Here is a 22,682-nt window from a genome sequence, read left to right on the forward strand (position 1 = left end):
TTTTGGGTGTTGAGTTTGGCAAGTTCTTTATAGATTTTGGATACTAACCCTTTATCTGATATGTCATTTGCAAATATCTTATCCCATTCTGTCAGTTGCCTTTTAGTTTTGCTGACTGTTTCCTTCCCTGTGGAAGCTTTTTATTTTGATGAGGTCCCAATAGTTCATTTTTGCTTTTGTTTCCCTCGCCTCCGGAGATGTGTTGAGTAAGAAGTTGCTGCGGCCAAGATCAAAGAGGTTTTAGCCTGCTTTCTCCTCGAGAATTTTGATGGCTTCCTGTCTTACATTGAGGTCTTTCATCCATTTGAGTTTATTTTTCTGTGTATGGTGTAAGAAAGTGGTCCAGGTTTGTTCTTCTGCATGTCGCTGTTCAGTTTTCCCAGCACCACTTGCTGAAGAGATTGTGTTTATTCCATTGGATATTTCCTGCTTTGTCAAAGATTAGTTGGCCATACGTTTGTGGGTCCATTTCTGGGTTCTCTATTCTGTTCTATTGATCTGAGTGTCTGTTCTTGTGCCAGTACCATACTGTCTTGATGATTATAGTCTAAAGCTGTGTTCTTGATCCAGGGCCCCAACCTGATGATGCTCTTCTCTTCTTCCTCTTTTCCTCTTCTCAACAAACTCCATTCACACAGTTGATCAAGTCAGAAAGTTGGGATCCTTAATCCTCCTTCCCTTTTCTTCCACATCTAGTTCATCAGTGCATTATGTTGTCTCTGTTCATCTTTCCCCAAATCCACTTTTCTTAAATCCAGGCCACTTCTCCCGGGATGTCACAGTCTCCTGCTGTGGTCCCCTGCTTTATCCTTTGTTCCTCCCTATAATCCACTAGTCTCACAGCTACCAGAATGATCTTTTAAATGTGTAAAATATCTTATCACTAGGGCTTAAAAACCTGCAAAGCCTTCCTTTGCTCTTGAAAAGAAACCTAAACTCCTTTCTCAGAGCTACGGGTCCCACGGGGTTTGGTTCTGCCTCGCCTCCCAGTATCATGTCAGTCCTTCTCCTTCAGCACACTCTTGTCTCATTACCCTTCTTTCAGATCTCTGAGATGGACAAACTCCTCCCTGTCCTAGGGAAGATTATTCTTGTCTTTCCTCTGTGCCTCTTTCTTTCTTTCTTTCTTTCTTTCTTTCTTTCTTTCTTCTTTTATCAGAACTGGTGTTGTGCCAGAGATGGGCACTAGGAGCAGGAAATGAAGGCCTGGAAAGTGCCCAAGTGTTAGATACCAGCCTGTGCTTGTGCCAAGGCTTTGCCCCCTGCCCCTCCTGTATCCCATCTGCCCTGGAAAGGAAGAAAGGAGAGTCACTGTTGCTTGTGTGGAGCCACCACTGCCAGGGATGAGGGTTGTGCTGAGCACCTTTGCGAGATTTGTCCATCGAAGTAGCTTCAAACAACAAGTGGAAATGTAAGTCCCTTTCCTTCTTCCTGTTCTTTCATCACAGATTTCGAATCCTTTGGGATGAAGAGGTGGAAAGGGTGGGTCCTGAGAAAGCCTCTCTGGGCCGAGTGGTCTGGAAATTCCAAAGGACGCGTGTTTTGATGGATATTGTGGCCAACATCCTGTGCATTATCATGGCAGCCATAGGGCCGGTGAGTGAGGATGGCCCTTCTGCCTTGTCAAACAGGTCCCCAGACTGACAAAGAATGTCATTAGCTACTTTCTCTACAGGCTGGTGGGTTTAGTACATTGTCATTATCTTTGAGCTCCTTGGGGGAAAATTTTCATAAAGTTAATCCTTGTCAAGCACAGCAGCAACCACTGAAATTAATTAAAAAGTTTGCCTCATAAAATCAGTTTGCTGACATTATCTGAGGCTTCCTATACCAACCTCAACCTCCAGCGGCCCTCTCCTCTCTCCATTGTGCTATTTTACAGACGGTTCTCATTCACCAAATCCTCCAACAGACTGAGAGCATTTCTAGGAATGTCTGGGTTGGCATTGGCCTGTGCATAGCCCTTTTTGCTACTGAGTTTACCAAAGTGCTCTTTTGGGCCCTTGCCTGGGCCATAAATTACCGCACAGCAATCCGGTTGAAGGTGGCCATCTCCACCCTGGTTTTTGAAAACCTGGTGTCCTTCAAGACGCTGGCACACATCTCTGTTGGAGAGGTAAGCTGGTCCAGAGTTTAATTTTAGAAAACGAAATCCTAAATCCTGACTCTGAGTGAGATGTACTTTCTGGATAATGCATATGACTTCCTTCTATTTTTCCAATGTCCTGCCCATTATATCCCATATCCCTGCTAAGTGAAGTGAGGAAGACTCAAAACATGAGAGGAATTCAATGAAGGGAGGGCTCCATTCAAGCTGGAGAATTTGGAAATTCTTCCTTGTTCGAGTTGAGGTAGGGTTTCGGGATGACCTTATCCAATCCCTTTGATTGTTAGTGAGGACACTGAGGCAGTAAGGAACACATCACAGGCATTTAAAGAAAATGAATGAACAATGGATCCAATAATTCTGATTGTATAGTATTTAGGGTGCCAAAGTCATAATAAAGACTACACTTACTGGACTTCAGAACTTATATATTCTCAAGCCCTTGAATCTTAGTGTTAAGATTCTTAGCATTTACACAATAAAATGTTCTTAGTCAAGGGAATCCCAGGTGGCATGAGGTAAGGGACTTGCTTCTTTCTTACAGTTGCTCTTTCAGTATGTCTAAAGCATCTTATGATGAACTCAGCTGCATAGAACAAGAAAATCCAAAATAACAGTAGATTAAGCAAGATGAATTTATTTCACTCTCAAAAGGAGTCTGGACCAGACCAATTCAGGGATGGTATGGGGACTTCTGTATCTTCTTATCTTTCTTTGTCACTATCCTAGCACATGGCTCTCATAATGGTTCAGGATGGATTTTGGAGGTCCAGTCATCCCAACCATGTTTCAGATAGCTGGTAAGAGGAGGGAGAGAAGAGCAAAGATATATGTCCTCTAAGTTGAATTGCTTCCCTTTAAGAATTAATTCCCAAACTCCCGTTTGACATGTGTTACACAGTCACATGGCCACATTCTTTCCACAAAGGAGGCTGAAAAATGTAGTCTTTTAGCTGGGCATGCTACTGCTCTGAATAAAGCAGGAAGAAGGAGAGATAGATAAAGGTTAGGCAGCTAGCCATTTCTCCAGTATGCTTTTAGAGGGCAATATTACTCTTCACTGGGACTCTCTGTCCTAAAGATCAGCCTCTCCAAGATCAGATCAGAATGGAACCACAAAACTTATCATGTTGGTCCCCTGGCAACACCCCTCTCCATTTAAGGTAGTTTTTCTTCTCTACTCAGACCCCTCAACCATTCTGAAAGCCTTCAGTTGAGGAAATGTTTGGGTGACACTTCCAAAGCTGAACCTTTGTGCTTTCTTTCCAGGTGCTCAATATACTATCAAGTGATAGTTATTCCTTGTTTGAAGCTGCCTTCTTTTGTCCCTTGCCAGCCACCATCCCGATCCTAATGGCTGTTTGTGCAGTGTATGCCTTTTTCATTCTGGGGCCCACAGCTCTCATTGGGATATCTGTGTACATCATATTCATCCCCATCCAGGTAATGGTAGGTCTTTGCAACTATAAACTGTTGTATGCTTGTATTGTGCACACATGTTCTCACTCAATTGGATAGAAGGCTTTATTTCCAGGGTGTGGACCTGAAGCCTGTGTCCCCATTTTGTGCCTACAGATGTGCTTTCTTTTGTTGGCATATTGCATTTTTTTTTAAGAACTTGAATTTGAATGTGCTGGGGGAGGGAGGCATGGCTTTCAGTTTGTCATAGTCTCCAGCACTCTCTTTGCATACTAGCAATTCCTGTGTTTATATCACTTGCCTGATCCCCAGTGGTGTCCCCTGGTCCACATCAGCTACCACAACTCAAGGCAAGGATGACTGAGAATCTCAGTCCAGTTTCCCTTAGAACTTTCCCTGGCACTTATACTCCAATCTCTGGATTTTTAGGCCAACTGCAACTCAGCAATTCTCTCTGAACACGTTTTACCTTGATTTCAGATGTTTATGGCTAAGCTCAATTCAGCTTTTCGAAGATCAGCAATTTCAGTGACAGACAAGCGAGTTCAGACAATGAATGAGTTTCTGACTTGCATCAAGCTGATTAAAATGTATGCCTGGGAGAAATCTTTTACCAATACCATTCAAGGTAGGATGCGCAGGTCTTGAAGAACCACTTACCCTGTAGAATGTACTCTTCTAAGGAGTTCTTAAGGTTCTGGGGCCAGGAATTCCAGAAGGGGGGATGTGGGCCCCTCTAAGCTGCTTTTCAGGCTTTTTAAGGGATTACAAAGATTTTAATAGACCCAGGTATCTCTTCTGGTGAGCCCAAGGACGTAGCAGGTGAATGACATATGGTTTAGCCTTTAAAAAGACATGTGGATGCTGATACTGACCATTTACCTTTTACAAAAATAACACACTAAAACAATATGAAGAGAGGAAGAGCTATCTCAAGCTATTTCCTCAACTTAGAAGATGTCTACACACACACACACACACACACACACACATATACTCACACTTACATATATAGCTCCTTGCCTGCAGCAACTTCATCATGATTGAATGACCCCCTGACTCGATATTCTTTCCACAGATAAGAGGATACATATATAGCTTTTTTAAAAAAGATGATATTAAAACCATTTCAATCAAATATAAATGCAAATCTAATTGCAGGAACATTTACATAATTGCTGACATAGACTCAGGTGGTTGGCCGGTTAATGATCTGAACCACTGTTACAATTGACTCTCTGGATCTACAATTACACTTTTAGACCAGCATGTAATTGGGCCTGAAGCTGTATATCCGTGTTTTAAGGAGTGACTTTAGAAAGCTTGCTTCTGAGCTTGCCAAAGGAAGTGTCGCAGGTTGGGATGCTGGCAGCCCTATGCGAACTTCCTTGAAGACCCAGACGCACTTCCTCACACATTAAACTCACTTTAGTACAATGATTTGATTCCATTTGATTCCATTTGACTTCTTTCAATTTAATTTGACTCAATTTAACCTGAGTCAGTTTAATTCAATAAATATTCACGAACTTCCTACTATGTACAAGGTCATGGGAGATGCACAAAAGGATTAGAAAGAGTCCCTGCTTTTAAGATGATGGGAGTTTGAGCTAACTAAGCTCAATAATAGCTATACGTTTGTTGGCTCTACCTTTAGAATATATCTGGAATCTGTCTGCTTCTCTTCATTCCATTGTCACTCTAGTGCAAACCAATATTCTCTTCCTTCTGGACTATGGAAAGAAGTTTTAGATGCAACACTTTCTTTTCTCCTTCCCCCTGAAATCCATTATGTTCTCAGAAGCCAGTGTGACCTTTTAAAAATGTCAATCAGATCCTGCCCTTCCCTGCTAAAAATATTTAGTGGCTTCTTATTACACTTAGATTATTCCAATTTAGGACTTTTGATTTAAATCAAATTCCTTTAAATGGCCTATTAGATCCAATGTGATCTGGCCCCTGATGACCTCTATGAGCTCATCACATCTTATCCTAACCCTTGATAACTCGTGTGAGCCCTGTGAACCTCCTATCTTCATTCATGCCTCATGATCTTTGCAGTTACTGTTTCCTCTGCCTGAAATGCTCTCGTGATGGATGTTCATGTTGACTTTGTGCCTTCTCTCGATGTCACTGATCAAAGATGCCTTCTTGACCACAGTCCTAAGCAAGTTCATTCCCTACCAGTTCCTTTAATTCACTTTACCCTGTTCATTTATTTCATATCACCCAACAAATTTGTAATGATAGAATTTGTTTATTTCTTTATTGTCTGTCTCCCTACTGAAAGAGAGCTAAAACGCTGTTTACTCCTATACTTTCCAACACCAAGCACAGCACCTGTCCTACAGTAGACATCAGGTTAAAATTTGTTGAATTAGTGAACATGGATTAACTATAGGTTAAAATCGGGAAAAGGCCATAAGGGAAATGGAGAGAAGCTCCAGGGGGTGAAGGGGTGAGCATATCAGGTTGGAGAGATCAGGAAAAGTGTCATGGTGGAAGTGGCATTTTTTAAAAAGGCCTTGAAGAATAGCAAGGATTCAGACACAAACAGAGCTGGGGAAGACCCCTAGTAGGAGCAAAGGCCTAGAGAAGGATATGCAAGGGTGTGCTTGGGGAAAAGGAGGTGTCTGTGTATTCTAGAGGCAAAGGGCATATGGACACCAGAGTTTTGGATTGCAGTAGAACTGGTTTCCAACTCTGCCTTGACTACTTAAAAGGCAAGTTACTTAACCTGCTATGACTTTCCTGTCCTGCCAGAGAGCATAATAATAGCCTCTTTTTTCACATGGTGATGAGCGTGATCTATGAGAACACTGTGCAATGTTCAGAAGAGCACTCAGTAAGAATGGCAATGGTGCCCTGTTGCTAGTGTGAAAGGGTTTTTGCAGAAGAGTCTGGAATTAGAGTAAATAACTTTAAACACCAGGAGAAGGAGGCTTGAATTTAATTTGTGAGCAGTGCAGAGGCATGGACCCCAACTGGACTTATGAAAGGCAGAAATGCTCTTGGGCTTTTGTAGATGGTCCTGGGATACAGGACAGGAGCCCCAATCTGGCAGCCTTCAGGCTGGCACATGTGCTTTGTATTTAAAACTTCTTTCAGTTAGTTCCCAACGTGTCCCACAAAACGTGGAAACGTGTCCCACAAAATTCCAGATCCCAGACTTTAGAACAGTTGAAGATCTGATGACCCTGGATGCTCTGCACTGAGAGGTGGCTGCCCCTTTCACTGAGGCATGTGGTCCCCATTTTGCCACATTCCACACCCTCCTTCTGGTCTTACTCTCTGTCCACTCCCTTCATTTACATTACTTGCCTGGCATCTGTAGGCATCCAAGTGTATGAATCCTGACACAGATTCAGGATTGCAAGAGACCTCAGACACCATCCAATATGGCAGCTGACAACACTAAGCTTCCAGTTTGTTCCCAGAGCTTTCTGTGCTTACTCTAATTTAAACTTCACTACCAGAGTCCTTAACACTCACTTGCAGGAGGATCAGGCAAAGGTAAATACATTTCTTCTCTTTTTCTTTTTAATGTTTATTTATTTATTTGAGAGCGAGAGAGAGAAGGGAGAAGGAGAAGAGAAAGAGATAGCACTAGTGGGGAGGGGCAAAGAGAGAAGGAGAGAGAGAATCCCAAGTAGGCTCCACACTGTCAGCAGAGTTTGACATAGGACTCAAGCCCACAAACCGTGAGATCATGTTTTGAGCCCAAATCAAGAGTCGGATGCTTAACTGACTGAGCCACCCAGGTGCCCCAAGGATAGATGCATTTCTTAGTGCTGCAAAATAAGTCCATCATGGACCATATTCTATTTACAGATATAAGGAAGAGGGAAAGGAAATTACTGGAAAAAGCTGGATTTGTTCAAAGTGGAAACTCAGCCCTGGCCTCCATTGCATCTACCATAGCCATTGTATTGACATTCACCTGCCACATCCTCTTGAGACGCAGGCTCACCGCCCCAGTGGTAAGAACCATCTCTAGAGCTGGCCTCCTTCATATTCCAACACTGGACAGTGCCAGCTGGGAAGCTCCTCCTCGCCTTTTCCCAGCACTGGCATCAGAGTACTCAATCACAGAAGGGCCAGAATTCTACCATGACTTTTAAAAACAAGTGCTTGGACTGACAAGGAGCCCAGGAGAGCCTAACGGTGACTCTCATCTAGTCTAAGTGCAGGGGCAGTAGTTAATATTGGAACACAATTTTACATTTGGAAAACAAAACTGAAATCAAATGATCACTGGGATATTTTATTCATATTTATTCATACATATTACAATAAGGAAACTTTGTGGGAGTTTTCTGGGTGGGAGCAGTCATAGGTACTGGGAGACATAGTGTGGTGTTAGGGTCAGAATCCCCCTTGTTTAAATACCAACTCTGTTACTATGACAGAGGGCAATTCATTCAACCTCTCTTGCTTGGTTTTATTATCTGTAAATGGGGTTATAATAGTCCCTGTGGTTGTGAGGACTGAAGGAGCTCTTTTATGTAAGGCACGTGGAACAGCGCCTGGTACATTGTAAATGCCATGTAAGTGTTTGTTGTTCTTATTAGCCTGATGCTCACCCAGCCCAGGATAATTTGGGCTGAAAGCCTCAGAGGGAGAGTTAGGATAAATGTGAGATACTGAGGTTTTTTATAAGGGGGCCTGTGCATTCAAAGGTAAAGAAACTGGGCTAGATGGGAAACAGCCCCTGGCTGAAATAAACAAACAGCTGAGATATTAAATCTAGTGTCTGAAGGGTAAGTGAATGGATGAAAGTCAATAAAAACAAGACAAAAAAAGAACAAAACCCAGAGAGAATGAAATAAGCAAGTGTGCTCACAGAGCAATAGTTGCACCAAAAATCATGGATCTTGAGGGGAAGGGGGATGTTTGAGAAGGCAAATGCTTTTGGTAGGGCATCTGTTGTGAGGCTGTCAGTCCTGTTACTGCCCTGTTTTTCTTTGTGAGGTGCTTTTATTTTTTCAGGTTCTTTACACAGAGTTTAGTCACACACTCTGGGGCTTGAATTCAGTCATGAACCCAAAGCCAGAATAAATGGCAATGACATACCAAAGTCTCAACAGAATGCTTCTTAATTATTGTGACTATGTTCTATGATCCCAAACAGAAACAATTCTTTCCTCAGGAATGCACCGAAGAAAATTTAAAACCAAACTGATTGCACATGGTTAATATTTTCAAAAATGATGATTTAGAAGAAATCTAGAGGAGGAACAAGATTCCCCTGAATGCAAGGCTCATACTTCTTCAAATTCAGAATCCCTCACCTCCTCTGTCAGGGCCACATCAGTAGGAGGTCAGCCCCCCAGGTGCTGGCTCACATCAGGCAACCTGAGTGTTCTGTCGACCAAGGCTTGGGCTTTCTGAGCCAAGATAGTACTCTGGGACTTGGGGGAGCTGAGTTCTCTTTGGGGATGGATTTGGGACCAGATGTGATGAAGGGAGCATTATTCATTGTCCCCTTACAGAACTAATGAGGATTAGTTGAAGCCCAGGGCTCTGTCCATGGGGCCCATTCAGCAGCAGGCAGGATCACTCTGTATTTGTTGATGGAAGTTGTGTTATTAATTTCTTAAATGGGTGGTTAGGGAGAAGCTGCTAATTACAAGTCAGGCAGATGAGAAGATGAAATCTGGGAGATGAGATCATGCACCCCTGGGGCACCAATGGAGCGAGGAAACTTGTTTTCATTGAGGCTGTATGATGTTAACCACCTACCAGGCAGGACTCAGTGAGAAAGGCCCCAGTGAAGAGGGAAGATGGTTTTTGGGAATACCAGTTGAACAGAGATTTTTACACTTGTCCCAAGTTGTGGGGAGGCAGGGTGTTGAGGCCAGACCTCGGGAGTGGGAGAGTCAGAGGTCACTCTCCAGTAGCTAGCATGGGCCAAGCAGGTCCTTCCAAGAAATTTCTTCCTTCATTCCTGGGGCTAAATATGGTATGGAAAAGGAGGCTCTAGCTCTGAAGGGTCAGAGGACCCTGAAGCAACTGGGGAAAGAGGATAATTTAGGACAATCCATGGGGTTTTGAGTGAAAAGTCTAGGCCAAGTAAGGACGTGGATGGAAAATTCTAGACATTCAGTTAGAGACCTTACTCAGACATTATCACATTATATTCTCTGGACTTACAGAGGCAAGGGTATAGATCTTCCACCGTTTTGATGAAATTCCAAAGCAAAATAGATTAATATGTTGCTATCCCTACTTTGCTAGACCATGATTTGGGAGTCATGAAATGAAAAAAATGTTCCAGTCAGAATTCCAATTATGTCACCGTTTCTCATCTCAGCAATTATAATTTCCATGGATAGAATGGTTCAGAGCAAAGGCAACACCTCATCCTAAACCTTCTACCTCTCTTTTGTTCTTCAGGCATTTAGCGTGATTGCCATGTTTAATGTAATGAAGTTTTCAATTGCAATCTTGCCTTTCTCGGTCAAAGCAATGGCCGAAGCCAATGTCTCTCTGAGGAGAATGAAGGTATAACTAATGTTGGGTGAGTAGGGAAGAGAGATCTTGTTTTTGGGTGGGAACATTCTCAGATATGGGAAAGCTGTGTCAACCCATTGGAGGGCTGGGTCATTGGTTTGGAGAACATTGGGATAAGACCCTGCATTCAGAGTTGGATCAATAAATGTGCATCAAGGAGGGTACAAGCAAAACTTTATAAGGTGGTCTGCCCTTTGATTAAAAATGAAACAGAGTCTCCATGTGTGGAGATGATGTTCCTGATCCCCTACTCTTTTTCCAAGTCATAAATCTTAAGTTGTTCCAGGAGTAGGGTTGAGTTTGCACTGAGCTATTCCCCACCCCTTTACCTACCTGGTTTGCCCTATGATGCATGTGGTGATGGTAATGATGAAGAGGGTAGTGGGGCACCACATTTATGCACTCAGTTGCTTTATTCATTCATTCAGTCAGTCAGTCAGTCAGTCATCAGAGATGTACTGTGTGCTTCCTATATTTAAGGTATTGTAGGAAATGCAAATAAAAGGAAAAGAGAGCTTTTACTCTCAAGAGCCTCCAGTCTCGTGTAGGACCAGGTATCCCAGTCATTGCTATACACAGTAAGGATATGTAACATGCAAGAAGGCATAAAGTGATTTTGAAGTTCAGGCAAGGGAAGGAAAAGGAGGAGGGTGTTGCAGAGAAGAGAACAGCATGTTTAGACATGTGTGAATTAATTGAATGATTTTATTCAGCATTCTGGAAGTCACCTTAGGCATCAGAGATGCTTGTATCCCTTACTATTCACATTCCACTAATCAAGGGCCCTTGTGAGTCACTTCCTGCTCACTGTGTTTCCTCAATTTTAAGAGGCACTGTTTGTAAGATTGAGTTGTAAAGTGGTATTATCAAGTCAATACTTTCTGAACAAAACCCAAGAATGAACACCATCATATTAGCTGTATATATTATGATATCAGATAACTTAGACTAGAGAAACAATGCTATTTCTTGACTCCTCAACTTCTTTGTCCCTGCTGCCATCACTGAATTATCACGGTGACTTATGAACCAATTTCCCTTTTCTGTTGTTGTTCTTCTTAAATCCTCATTGCACTCAGCCCCCAGAGAGCTATTGAAATTTTGGTCTGACCACTGATATTCACCTGCTTGAAACCCTTGAGTCCTTGTTCCCTCCAGGACTGAACCTGAGCCTTCCATCAGCAGGTCCTCAATTATGTCTCCACCTGATTTCCTATCCCCTTCCTACCTTGAGCTCTATGGTAATCCTGAATTGCTTGTTTCATGTCCTCACCCTAATAAACCATGCTATTGAATGTTTCCTTGCCTTTGCTAATGCCATACCTTTTGTTATAAGGCTCTAATCTCCTCTTCCTTCCCTCATTTTTGCCTGTCAGCACCTGTACAGACTCAGCTCAGGCACCAATACATAGACCTCAGGATGGGGAGCCAAGTGTCCCTTCTTTGGCAGTTACAGTGTTTTGTTCTTGTCACATTTCACTGAAATGATTGTGTATGTTCCCATCCTCCCCTAGGCTGTAATCTATTTAAGGACAAGAATCATGCCTTATTCATAATTTCATTTCTTATGTTTACCACAGAATTTGGCACAGGGTAGACACTTGGCAAATGTTTTGTTGAACTGAGCTGAGTGGGTACTAGGAAGAAGGCATGGCAGAGGCTGAGCATGTGACCTTGGTTTAATAAGTGTTAATGCCAGGCAATGAAGCCACCACCCAAAGACTAGAAAAAGCTGATTACCTTGGGCATGAGGAAAAAATGTAGCTGAGATCAGCATTCTCCAATGTGGGTGACCCACATAGACTTTGTGGATAAAGAGGCATCTGTCCTAGATAGCATGAGCTAGTACACTATTTCTGCTGCAGCTTCTCCTAGGGGAATATCTTCCCTAAATATCCTAAGTAGAATTGCCAAGATTATGGTTTTGGGTCATTAGAAGATATATTGGGATGATTCTTGTAAATGCATAATGTCTGCCCAGTTAATTTTGTCTCTTTAATCTTAGAAAATTCTCGTAGATAAAAACCCCCCATCTTACATCACCCAACCAGAAGACCCAGATACTGTCTTGCTTTTAGCAAATGCCACCTTGACATGGGATCAAGCAACCAGCAGAAAAAGTGATCCAAAGAAAGTGCAGAGCCAGAAAAAGTGTTTTCTTAAGAAACAGAGGCTAGAGACATACAGTGTGAGATCATCAGCCCAGGAAGTTGCTGGCCCAGAGGAGCAAAGTGGTAGCCCCACATCGGTTCTGCACAATATAAGCTTTGTGGTGAGAAAGGTGGGTATGTGTTCTATAGGTATGCCTTCTATCTTTCCTCCTTGTATCACACAACTATACTTTATCAAGACCTAACATGATTTGTTTGAGCTGGAGGTGGTGTGGGGATGTCTCTAGACTGTTTTCTTTCCCCAATTTTAAACTTAAAAAATTTTTTACATGTTTATTTATATTTGAGAGAGAGAGAGAGAGCAGGGGAGGGGCAGAGAGATATGGAGACAGAAACTGAAGCAGGCTTCAGTCTCTGAGCTGTCAGCACATAGCCCAGTGCAGAGCTCAAATTCATAAGCTGTGAGATGACCTGAGCCAAAGTTGGATGCGTAACCAACTGAGCCTCCCAGGCACCCCTCCCAATTTTAAAACTATGTACATGGGTAATGGAGACATTCTCTTCAAGCTGACAAAACATGGTAGTTGTAACAGTACTGATATTTAAACTCCAAAGGAGCCAGTTGCAATTTTGAATGGACAATCTATTTCAGGTGGCTAGGCTCAAATTGGCTATCTTTTGTAAATCTTTTTGGATTTGTTCTTAATTTCACATTGGAGTACTATGATAGATAATAACTGACAATTATGAATACTTATTATTTACCAGGTACACAACTAACTCATTTAACCACCCCAATAACCCTAAGAGATAGGTACTATATCTATTCCCACTTTATGATTGAGAAAACTGACACAAAGGGAGGTTAAATAAATCACCCAAGATCATACTGCTAGCAAGTGGCAGAAGACAGCTTCACATTCAGGGCACCTGGCCCCAGAGTCTGTGCTCTTAAGCACCATGCTTGTTAAAAGCAAGTAAGATCAACAAGCAACCCAGCAAAGGAAGCCAGCCAGAGCCTGTTGGCTGCTCCCCTCAGGAATGGGGAATAGAGTCTTTAGACAAAGATCTACATTTAGGGAATGTTTGGCTTCTCCTGCATGTGATTCTCTTGCACTGGGAACTCAGCAGCAGTGCTCCTGGGATGGCAGTGTTTGCCGATTTTGCTGCTGAGGGCTCAGCATTAATTCTATGCCTAGTATTTTAATTTCCCATCTTGTTGACTCACCCTTTCTGGTGTGAGCACTATGGAAGGAGAGGTTCCTACTTATTATGCAACGCTAAGCTCAATAGCTGGTGTAGAGTAGTATTCATTTGGCTGGGTGTAATTGATCTAGGTTCTCTGTTAAGTCCTACTGGGTGCAGCCCACTTTGCTTTCTCATGCCCTTCCCCCTGCTTATGATGTGCAGCACCTGGATTGTTCCAACCAGGCCTTTGGAATTGCTCCAGAGTGGCTTCAGTGAACTACTCTTGTGTTTTAAAGAAGCTGCCTTTTAGCCCCCTAGTGGCCTTCCTTCTCATTATGTCAATGACTCTTGCTTGGGCTTGTGCATCAAGGACATGGTCAATGTTTTCTGAAACAAGTTGAAGACAGTGGGAACAACACAGTGTTGTGTGGATTAAGGTTATGCCTCCAGAACCTGATGTACCTGGGGTCCAGTCCCAGCCACTTGCCAGCTGTGTGACCTTGAGTATATTGCCTAACCTCTTGGAGCCTCTCTTCCTTTATGGGCTCGATGGATATTTTAAAAATAGCATGACTTCACAAGGTCGGTGTGAGGACTGAAAGAGATACTATACAAAAATGCTAAGCCCATAGTAAGTCTCAACTTATGTTAGCTATTGTCGCCTTTTTCCTCTCACAGTCAAAAATCCAGCTTAAGTGTTGCCCTTAAATATTCTAAATTCAGAGCACCCATGTTTTTTCCAAATTTAGTTCTAGGATTCCATTGGACTATAGCCTCCTTGAGGTCAGGGTGTGTATCTGTCTTGTTCACAGGTTGTGACCTTATACCAAGGCAAGTGCCTGGCATGCATTAGGCACCCAAAGGTGTTTTCTGAATGGACAGATGAATAATCAGAAACCCAGGGGCTGCAAGTCTCATGGGTTTTCTCCTGAAGACAAGGTTGGATCTAGAAGGCTAGAGACCTGGCCCCAGGTGGTGGATAGAATTCAAAAGAGAGTCAAATGCCTAGAATCTGGATCCAGACCCATGATCTCTTTGTCCCAAACTCTTTGTAATGCACCAATTCCTTAAAGACATTTTAGTGGAATTAAAATGGATCAGCTTTGGGACACTTGGGTGGCTCAGTCAGCTGAGCATCCAACTTTGGCTCAGGTCATGATCTTGCAGTTTGTAGCCCCAAGCCCCACATCGGGCTTGCTGCTGTCAGTGCAAAGCCCACTTGGGATCCTCTGTCCCCCTCTCTCTGCCCTTTCTTTGCTTGTGCTCTCCCAAAGATAAATATAAATGGATCAGCTTCACTTATCTGCAGCATCAATGATAATGTGGACTGCATAAGGCAGGGATCACATCTGTCTTGATCACTACTTTATCCTCAGTGCTTAGCATGATGCCTGCTGTTCCATAAAGTCTTGTCAAAGAAATTCATGATGACAGGAAGCTATCTTCATGTGCTGAAGGTGGCAGACAGGCGATGGGAAAGGAGCTGTATCTGGCTCCATCATGGGCATCTTTGCTCTAAGAGATCACGGAGAGCAGGTCTTAATGAGAATGCTCTTAGTTGTTCCATCTGCAGCACTGCTTGCACTCTTTGCTTGAACACAAGAGTGGTCACATGTCCGCCAAAAGTCTCCACATGGATTCTTGCTCTGCCTGCCCTGGTTTCCCTCCAGAGATCTACATGGTTTACTACTTCACCTCCTTCAGGTCTACTAAAATGTCACCTGTAGCAAATCCTGTCCGTGACCCATCTGTGTGTCCTAGCCACCTTCCAACTGCCAAATCTGTATCTATGCCAGAGAGCCCTCCCCATCATCCAAAAAGCACCAGGACATTGACAGCCAGGGGAGCAGCTCTCAAACACTGTTGACTATTTATACTTTACTCCCTCAGCCGTTGGAGTGGGAGGGATAGAACCACTCTAAGTTTCCCAGAATTTGTTAGCAGGATTGAACTTCATTTGCCTCCCATGGGAGCTAAAATAATTGTACACCCTTGATGGGTCACCTTCCCCCTCCCCTGACACCTCACAAATGAACTACCTTCATTCAAATCTTTGATTCAGGGTCTGTTTCTGGGAGAACTCAAGCTAAGACATTTACCTTTCTAGTAACGTTCCCCCCATCCTCATCTCCTCCCTACCTCCTCCCTACTTTATGAGTTTCCATGGCAGGTACCTGACATACTCCATATTTTACTTACTTATTTGTTTGACTACTGGTCCCCTCAACTAAAACATAAGCTTCATGAGGGCAGACCGAAATGGTTGTCTGTCATATTCATTACTCTGTTGTGCTGTTGCTACTGTCCAGAACTGCACCTGGCACTTACAATGATTTGTGGCAGAATTAATAAATCTGCAGCTGTAGAATAATCCATGAACCCAAAGTGTTGGAATAGAATAACTGCTTAGCAATTTCAGGTTATGCTTCAGTGTGGTGGAAGGATACTTTAAATTATTTTTTAATGTTTATTTTTGAGAGAGAGACAGAGACAGAGACAGAGACAGAGAGAGACAGAGAGTAGGCTGGGAGAGGAGCAGAGAGAGAAAGGGAGACACAGAATCCAAAGTAGGCTCCAGGTTCTAAGCTGTCAGCACAGAGCCCGACGCAGGGCTCGAACTCACAAACCACAAGATCATGACCTTAGCTGAAGTTGGATGCTCAACCGACTGAGCCATCCAGGGGCCCCAAGTGGAGGATACTTTAAAAATTACTTTTGAAAAGCACTCAACTCTCTGTACTTCAAAGGCTACCTATGTCCCTCTGGGTTGTGCAGCCTTTAAGTTCTATTAGATTTGCTTTCCTGGAGTGTAAGCATGGGACAATACTCCTGTAAAGTCCTGTGTGTCCCAGACCAGCACAAGGCTGTTTTGCATCAATGCTTGTATGTGATTTCTAGAAGTCCTCTGGGCACTCTGCTGTGCTGTGCCAAGGAAAACACTTAATTAAGACGTAGGTTCCTGTATTGTCCAGGCTGTATATTGGGTTTGGGGTGTGAGACTGTAACTGCCACCTTTTAGAGCTAGCAGTGGCCCTTTGGCCAGCAGAGTTTGGAGGCAACACTTTCATACCAAGACCCTCTAAAAACTGGGGAAATGACTGTGTCTTTTTTTTCTGTTTCTCTGATAGGGGAAGATCTTGGGAATATGTGGGAATGTTGGAAGTGGAAAGAGCTCCCTCATTGCAGCTCTCCTAGGACAGGTAAACTGTGAAGACAGAACATTGACATGACACTGAAATGTCAGGTTCCCTACCTGCCGTGTTTGGGATCCTCTGAGAACAGTGGACCCAGTGGCTGGGCTCAGCTGTACTGGACACTGTGAAGACAGTTGATAGTGATTTTCAGGGGGTTAATGTTCTCAGTGGCTCCATGCCTCTTGTCCATGTATGGCTGAACTTTTCACACACTCTTGGGTTTGTCTCCTAAGGACATGTGTTAAACACTGACTGCTTCCTTGCCTAGAACACCACCTTTGTCAAAGGAAGAGGAAAGTCATTAAATCCATGTTTTTTCCCATGACTTGGGCCATCCTGATTAGAAAGGCCAGTAAGTCAACTTGGTAGGGAAGGACCAAGAAACCTAAGACTCACCATGACTCTAGATATGTTTTTCCCTTTGTCCATCTCCATATCCCCAGTGTCTGCCCACAGCAGCAGCTCAGTCAAGCCTTCTTTGATGGAGTGGCTGAATGCATGCATCAACTAACACAGCAATGTGCCCTCAACTTCTCTGCAGACCTCATGGTAGGCACAAGGAGGAGCCCAGGGATCTTGTCCTTTGTCTGCTACTTCTAGCTGTGTGACCCCAGCAAAATGCCAGGCCAATTATTGTATTCACAAGGCTCTAAATTGATATAGTTTCTCATCCCAAATGAATGAATATTAAGTCCTTTTTCTTCCCACCATGTTGTTCCTAGAGAGAAGCTTGGGTGCCTGTAGTTGGGAGAGGAGGAACCTCTGAAGAAATGAGGACACCAGGCTCAGAAGAACCTTCTAGAATAGGGTGACTTCTTTTGGCCTCAGCTGACTCATTTCTAGAAAGAGTGACAACTCCTTCCCTGTCCGAAGGAGGAGGTTGGGGGATTGGGGCAGAATCCCATGAGCTCCTAAGGTTACTTATGCCCTGGGATTCTGTTGTGTGTGCCTGTCATAAATAGCCCTAGAGTCAGCAGGTGTGTTACAGGTGACTCATCCCAATTGTCTATCGAATAACATGAGGCTCTCCACAGAATCCCATAAAAGATGAGCCAACTTCTGCTCAGATATCTCCAGCAATGGAGAACTAATTATTTCACAGCCAGTTCCCTCTTTGGAGAGTTTTGATATATGGAAGTGGAGTTTGCCTCCTTTTAACTTCTACCCTTTTTTCTGCTCCTTTGGAATCTCTCAGAGAAAAGAGAATCTATCTCCCATGTAACAGTGGTGAGATCAGATGCCTCACCATAGTCACTGGGATCGGGGGTGGCAGGGTGGCTGATGAGTGGACTCTAGACTGCCTATGTTCAACACCTGCCTCAGCCTCATGCTCATTATTTAATCTTGGGTAAGTAACTGAGCCTCTCTGAACCTCAGTTTCCTTGTCCGTAAAATGGGGCTTAGGAGGGTTGTGGTGAGGATTAAATAAGATAATGTATATAATAGTTATAGGATAATTCCCAGGGCCAATCATGGTGACCAGCATTTTGTATGCACTTAACCCAGTGCCTGGCATAGCCCCTATTTATTTTGCCTATTGTTATTACCATTATCGTCATTATCTTTTTCTCTTCTCCAAGTCTAATGTTCTCAGTCTCTTGGGACATTCCTGAGGTGAAATTGTGTCCCATCCCTTGACCTTGGCTATCTTCCTTTCCTGTCCACAACACACAGCTGCTGCTGCATCAGCCCTGAGCACCACGGCATCTCTTGCATATGTCCTCTCCTGACAGCTTTGAACATGGCTTCACCACCAGCTGTCAGATGCCCACAGTGTGGTATCATCTTAAGTGCACTTATGTACTTGGGGTCACAAACTAGAGCACATGCAAGTTTTTAATTGGATTGTTCAATGTGCTACATGAAATTGGATTTCCACTCCTCTTGAAGAATGAGAAATTCTGGCTGCACCTGGCCTGCATCCTTGGCACCAGGCCCTGCACCAAATGTGCAGACTGAATCGAGACTGCTTCCTTGAGACCGAACACACCAGGACCACCATCCATAGCCATGTAGGCTATGCCCTGCCCCTGGGGCCTGGCTGAGGGGGGTGGGATGTAGCCAGTGCACCTGCAAAAGGAAGCCTTTGTGATGTTGAGTCCTCTCAGAAAGCATCTTGTTCTGGCTGCACCAAGGTGCCATGTGGCCTCTCCAGCCTACAGCAGGACTCACCACTGCCTCTTCTGTGACATTCCTCCCTGGCCCCTTGTAGGTTTTTGACTTTGAGACCATCATTCTACACATCTGGTCTTTGCAGTATGTGGACAAGACATCTTGTTGACCCTCTTGCGCCATCATAACTAATGTTAATAGATTAAGTGGGTGGCAAGTGTGCAGTGGGTCCCTGAAGAGAAGTCTGTGAGGATTGGCTTCTGAAGGCATTCTGGTCTTGTTACTCCAGATGCAGTTACAGCGAGGGATCGTGGCACTCAATGGGACTGTGGCCTATGTTTCCCAGCAAGCATGGATCTTTCATGGAAATGTGAGAGAAAACATACTATTTGGAGAAAAGTATGATCACCAAAGGTAATATTAACTTAGAAAGCATGAGGCCCTTCAGTATTTGATTCCTTCTGCTACAGATGCCTATGCCATTGGTAATGATTGCTAAGTGGGTTCCTTTAATGAATTCTGATTAAACATTCATCAGAGCCAAGTGGATGTTGGTTTTTCTCTTCCTAACCCAAGAGTTCAGGAGAGGCGCTTTCTGCATACCTGTGATCACACTCTAAGAAATGGATGGAATCGGCACTTCATTCCCAGCACACAGTAGCATATGTTCTGAGGTTCTCTGTGAGAGTGCATATGTTGTCTGACTGGAGAAAGATATATCTGGCAATTTGCTTTAGGCCAAGTAACCAAAACTGCTCAAAATTGTGAGCAGCAAGTACACAATTAATCAGCTCTGAAATTATCAATTGACATCAGTCAACCACAAGAATATATTGCTGTTAATGTCCTCAAAATTATCTAATGGAATAAAAACAAAGTTCATGTCATAATTTTTGTATACACTTTGTGCCATTATCTTTAAGCTGTGGAAAATAATAGCTTTCTATGGTTCTGTTCTGGGTTTGGTATGCTGCTGTGTACATTCTCTCTCTAATGAGAATTCTATAAACACCCATTTAGGGAGATTCTGGCATCATATCCCCATTTTACAGATGACGAAGTTGAAGCTGAGAAGGAGAGTTGACCTGCCCAAGGTCAAGGCTATTAAATGGCAGTGATTGAGTCCTGAATGCCAGGGCAACATCATTTATTCTCACTGGTGTTTCCTGACATCTGGGTCCCCCTGAAACCTCCCTAAGCTCCATGATGCTAAAGTAAAGACCAGTGGAGTTGGCTTTCAAAATCTGGCTGTCAGCTTTCCAGTCATGGTCTGGACTTTCATATCTTATTTTTTGAATGCACAAGCTGTCCTTGCTGACTGACATTGGCCAGCATGAGTGAGTTCCCAGCAAGAGGTCTATTACTTCCTCTCATCTTTCCTGGCCATGGCATCCTGCTGCCAGGAGGCTCAAGAGTGGCAGGAAGTTCTGATCAGTGCAGGAGTCCTTGGCACCAGTTGCACTGCTCTGCTCAGCATTTCCTGGCCTGACTTTACCTGCGCCTCTTCCCTGCCCCACCTGGAATTGCTTTTCTTTCTTCGGTAGCAGGCTAGTAGGAGGTATTCCTATCCTTATCACTTAGAATGTCAGGGAAAATATTTACAAAATACCTGCAATATGCAGGACCATGAAGGATTATGGGGGACAGAAGGGTGGTTCAGATGCGTCATTGCCCCTCAGATGTTCAAGTCCGGGAAGGGGCTATAAGAGATGTATAGAAATAACAGTGCACCAAGAAGGAATGTGCCAAGTGGCAGGAGGCTGTGCTGGATTGTTCAGTGACAGCAGAAATCATGAGAGGGAAGAGAGGGTAGTGCTTGAATTGGGCCTGGTAGGGTGGATTAAGCATCCTTTGTATGTGGCATCTCTAGCAGAGGCTTTGCTCCTAGGGCAAACATAGTGGCTCTCAGGCCCCAGGAAGGAAGGAAGGTGAAGGGAAGCTTAAGAAGGGGGGTGGGGGTGTCAAAGGGATGAAGATGTGCTGAGCACTCTGAATCTCATAGTTAAAGATTGGCAAAGGTAATAATATTAATAGTAACCATCAATGATGGAGAATTTGCTATGCACCAGAAATTGTGTTAATGGATTTACATATGTGTTCTTGTTTCCTTCTTACAACACAATCAGAATTATTAGCACAATTTTATAGAGTGGAGAGTGAAGATCAGGGAGGTACAGTCACTTCTCCAAGGTTATCCAGCTGGATTCAAATGCAGATTGTTCTGGGGGTGCCTGGGTGGCTCAGTCTGTTAAGTGTTGGACTTTGGCTCAGGTAATGATCTCATGGCTTGTGAGTTCGAGCTCTGCATCGGGCTCTGTGCTGACAGCTCAGAGCCTGAAGCCCACTTTGGATTCTGTGTCTCCTTCTCTCTCTGCCCCTCTTCCTGCTTACTTTCTGTCTCTCTCTCTCTCCTTCAAAAATAAATAAAACATTAAACAAACAAACAAAAAACAAAAAACCCACCAAATGCAGATTTTTCTGATTTTAAAGCCCTTGGTTTTTCAAAAAAAATTTTTTTGAGTATAGTGGACACACAATGTTACATTCATTTCAGGTGTACAACATAGTGATTCAACTTCTCTGTATGTTATGCTATGCTCACCTGAGGTGTAGCTACCATCAGATACCATGTAGCTCTATTACAATATCATTGAGTAGATACCCTGTGCTTTACCTTTCATCCCCATGACTTATTTATTCTGTAACTGGAAGGCTGTATCTCCCACTCTCCCTTCAGCCATTTTGCCCATTCCCTCCCCCTCCAGCAACCATTAATTTGTTCTCTGTATTTATGTGTCAGATTCTGCTTTTTGTTTGTTTATTCAGTTGTTTTATTTATTTATTTATTTATTTATTTATTTATTGTCTTTGTCTATTCATGCACCAACACCAGTCTGTTTTTCTCTTTCTTCTTTCTTTCTTTCTTTCTTTCTTCTTTCTTTTTAAATATAAATTATTGTCAAATTGGGTAACATACAGTGTGTAAAGTGTGCTCTTGGTTTTTGGGGTAGATTCCCGTGGTTCATCGCTTACATACAACACCCAGTGCTCATCCCAACAAGTGCCCTCCTCAAAGCTGATCACTCATTTTCTCCTCTCCCCTACCCCCCCCTCCACCCTCAGTGTGTTCTCTGTTCTAGGAGTCTCTTATGGTTTGCCTCCCTCCCTCTCTGTTTGTAACTATTTTTTCCCCCTTCCCTTCCCACATGGTCTTCTGTTACGTTTCTCAAGATCCACATATGAGTGAAACTATGATATCTGTCTTTCTCTGATTGACTTATTTCACTCAGTGTAATACTTTCCAGTTCCATCCACACTGTTGCAAGTGGCACGATTTCATTCTTTCTCATTGCCAAGAACTATTCCATTGTATATATAAACCACATCTTCTGTATCCATTCGTCACCTAATGAGCATTTAGGCTTTTTCCATAAATTGGCTATTGAAGGTGCTGATATAGACATTGGGGTACATGTGCTCCCATAAATCAGCACTCCTGTATCCTTGTAGTATCTACTTGTAATTAGTATCTACTTGTAATTCCTAGCAGTGCTATTGCTGGGTCATAGGGTAGTTCTATTTTTTTTGTTTTTGTTTTTCTGTTTTTTTTTGTTTTTTTTTCAATATATGAAGTTTATTGTCAAATTGGTTTCCATACAACACCCAGTGCTCATCCCAAAAGGTGCCCTCCTCAATACCCATCACCCACCCTCCCCTCATCCCACCCCCCATCAACCCTCAGTTTGTTCTCAGTTTTTTTTTTTTTTTTTTTAAATTTTTTTTTCAACGTTTATTTATTTTTGGGACGGAGAGAGACAGAGCATGAACGGGGGAGGGGCAGAGAGAGAGGGAGACACAGAATCGGAAACAGGCTCCAGGTTCTGAGCCATCGGCCCAGAGCCCGACGCGGGGCTTGAACTCACGGACCGCGAGATCGTGAGTGACCTGGCTGAAGTCGGACGCTTAACCGACTGCGCCACCCAGGCGCCCCTGTTCTCAGTTTTTAAGAGTCTCTTATGCTTTGGCTCTCTTCCACTC

The 22,682-nt window shown here is 43.4% G+C and overlaps 1 protein-coding gene across 6 annotated transcripts in view; it reads left to right on the top strand.

Moving 5' to 3' along the window:
- Positions 1-22,682, top strand: part of ABCC12 (ATP binding cassette subfamily C member 12) — a 104,192-nt gene that overhangs the window by 33,563 nt on the left and 47,947 nt on the right. For 4 of the 6 annotated variants that reach the window (XM_047837212.1, XM_047837213.1, XM_047837214.1 and 1 more), the window contains exons 4-12: positions 1,449-1,596; positions 1,883-2,116; positions 3,377-3,550; positions 4,007-4,154; positions 7,358-7,506; positions 9,923-10,030; positions 12,045-12,320; positions 16,467-16,538; positions 18,934-19,058. In XM_047837212.1, the coding sequence (XP_047693168.1) occupies positions 1,449-1,596; positions 1,883-2,116; positions 3,377-3,550; positions 4,007-4,154; positions 7,358-7,506; positions 9,923-10,030; positions 12,045-12,320; positions 16,467-16,538; positions 18,934-19,058 (1,434 nt within the window). Of the gene's footprint in view, positions 1-1,448; positions 1,597-1,882; positions 2,117-3,376; positions 3,551-4,006; positions 4,155-7,357; positions 7,507-9,922; positions 10,031-12,044; positions 12,321-16,466; positions 16,539-18,933; positions 19,059-22,682 lie in introns of those variants that run through there. The other 2 variants (XM_047837215.1, XM_047837217.1) reach the window with 2 other exon arrangements.

Source organism: Prionailurus viverrinus, chromosome E2 (assembly GCF_022837055.1).
Source record: "Prionailurus viverrinus isolate Anna chromosome E2, UM_Priviv_1.0, whole genome shotgun sequence".
NCBI classification, from domain to species: domain Eukaryota; kingdom Metazoa; phylum Chordata; class Mammalia; order Carnivora; family Felidae; genus Prionailurus; species Prionailurus viverrinus.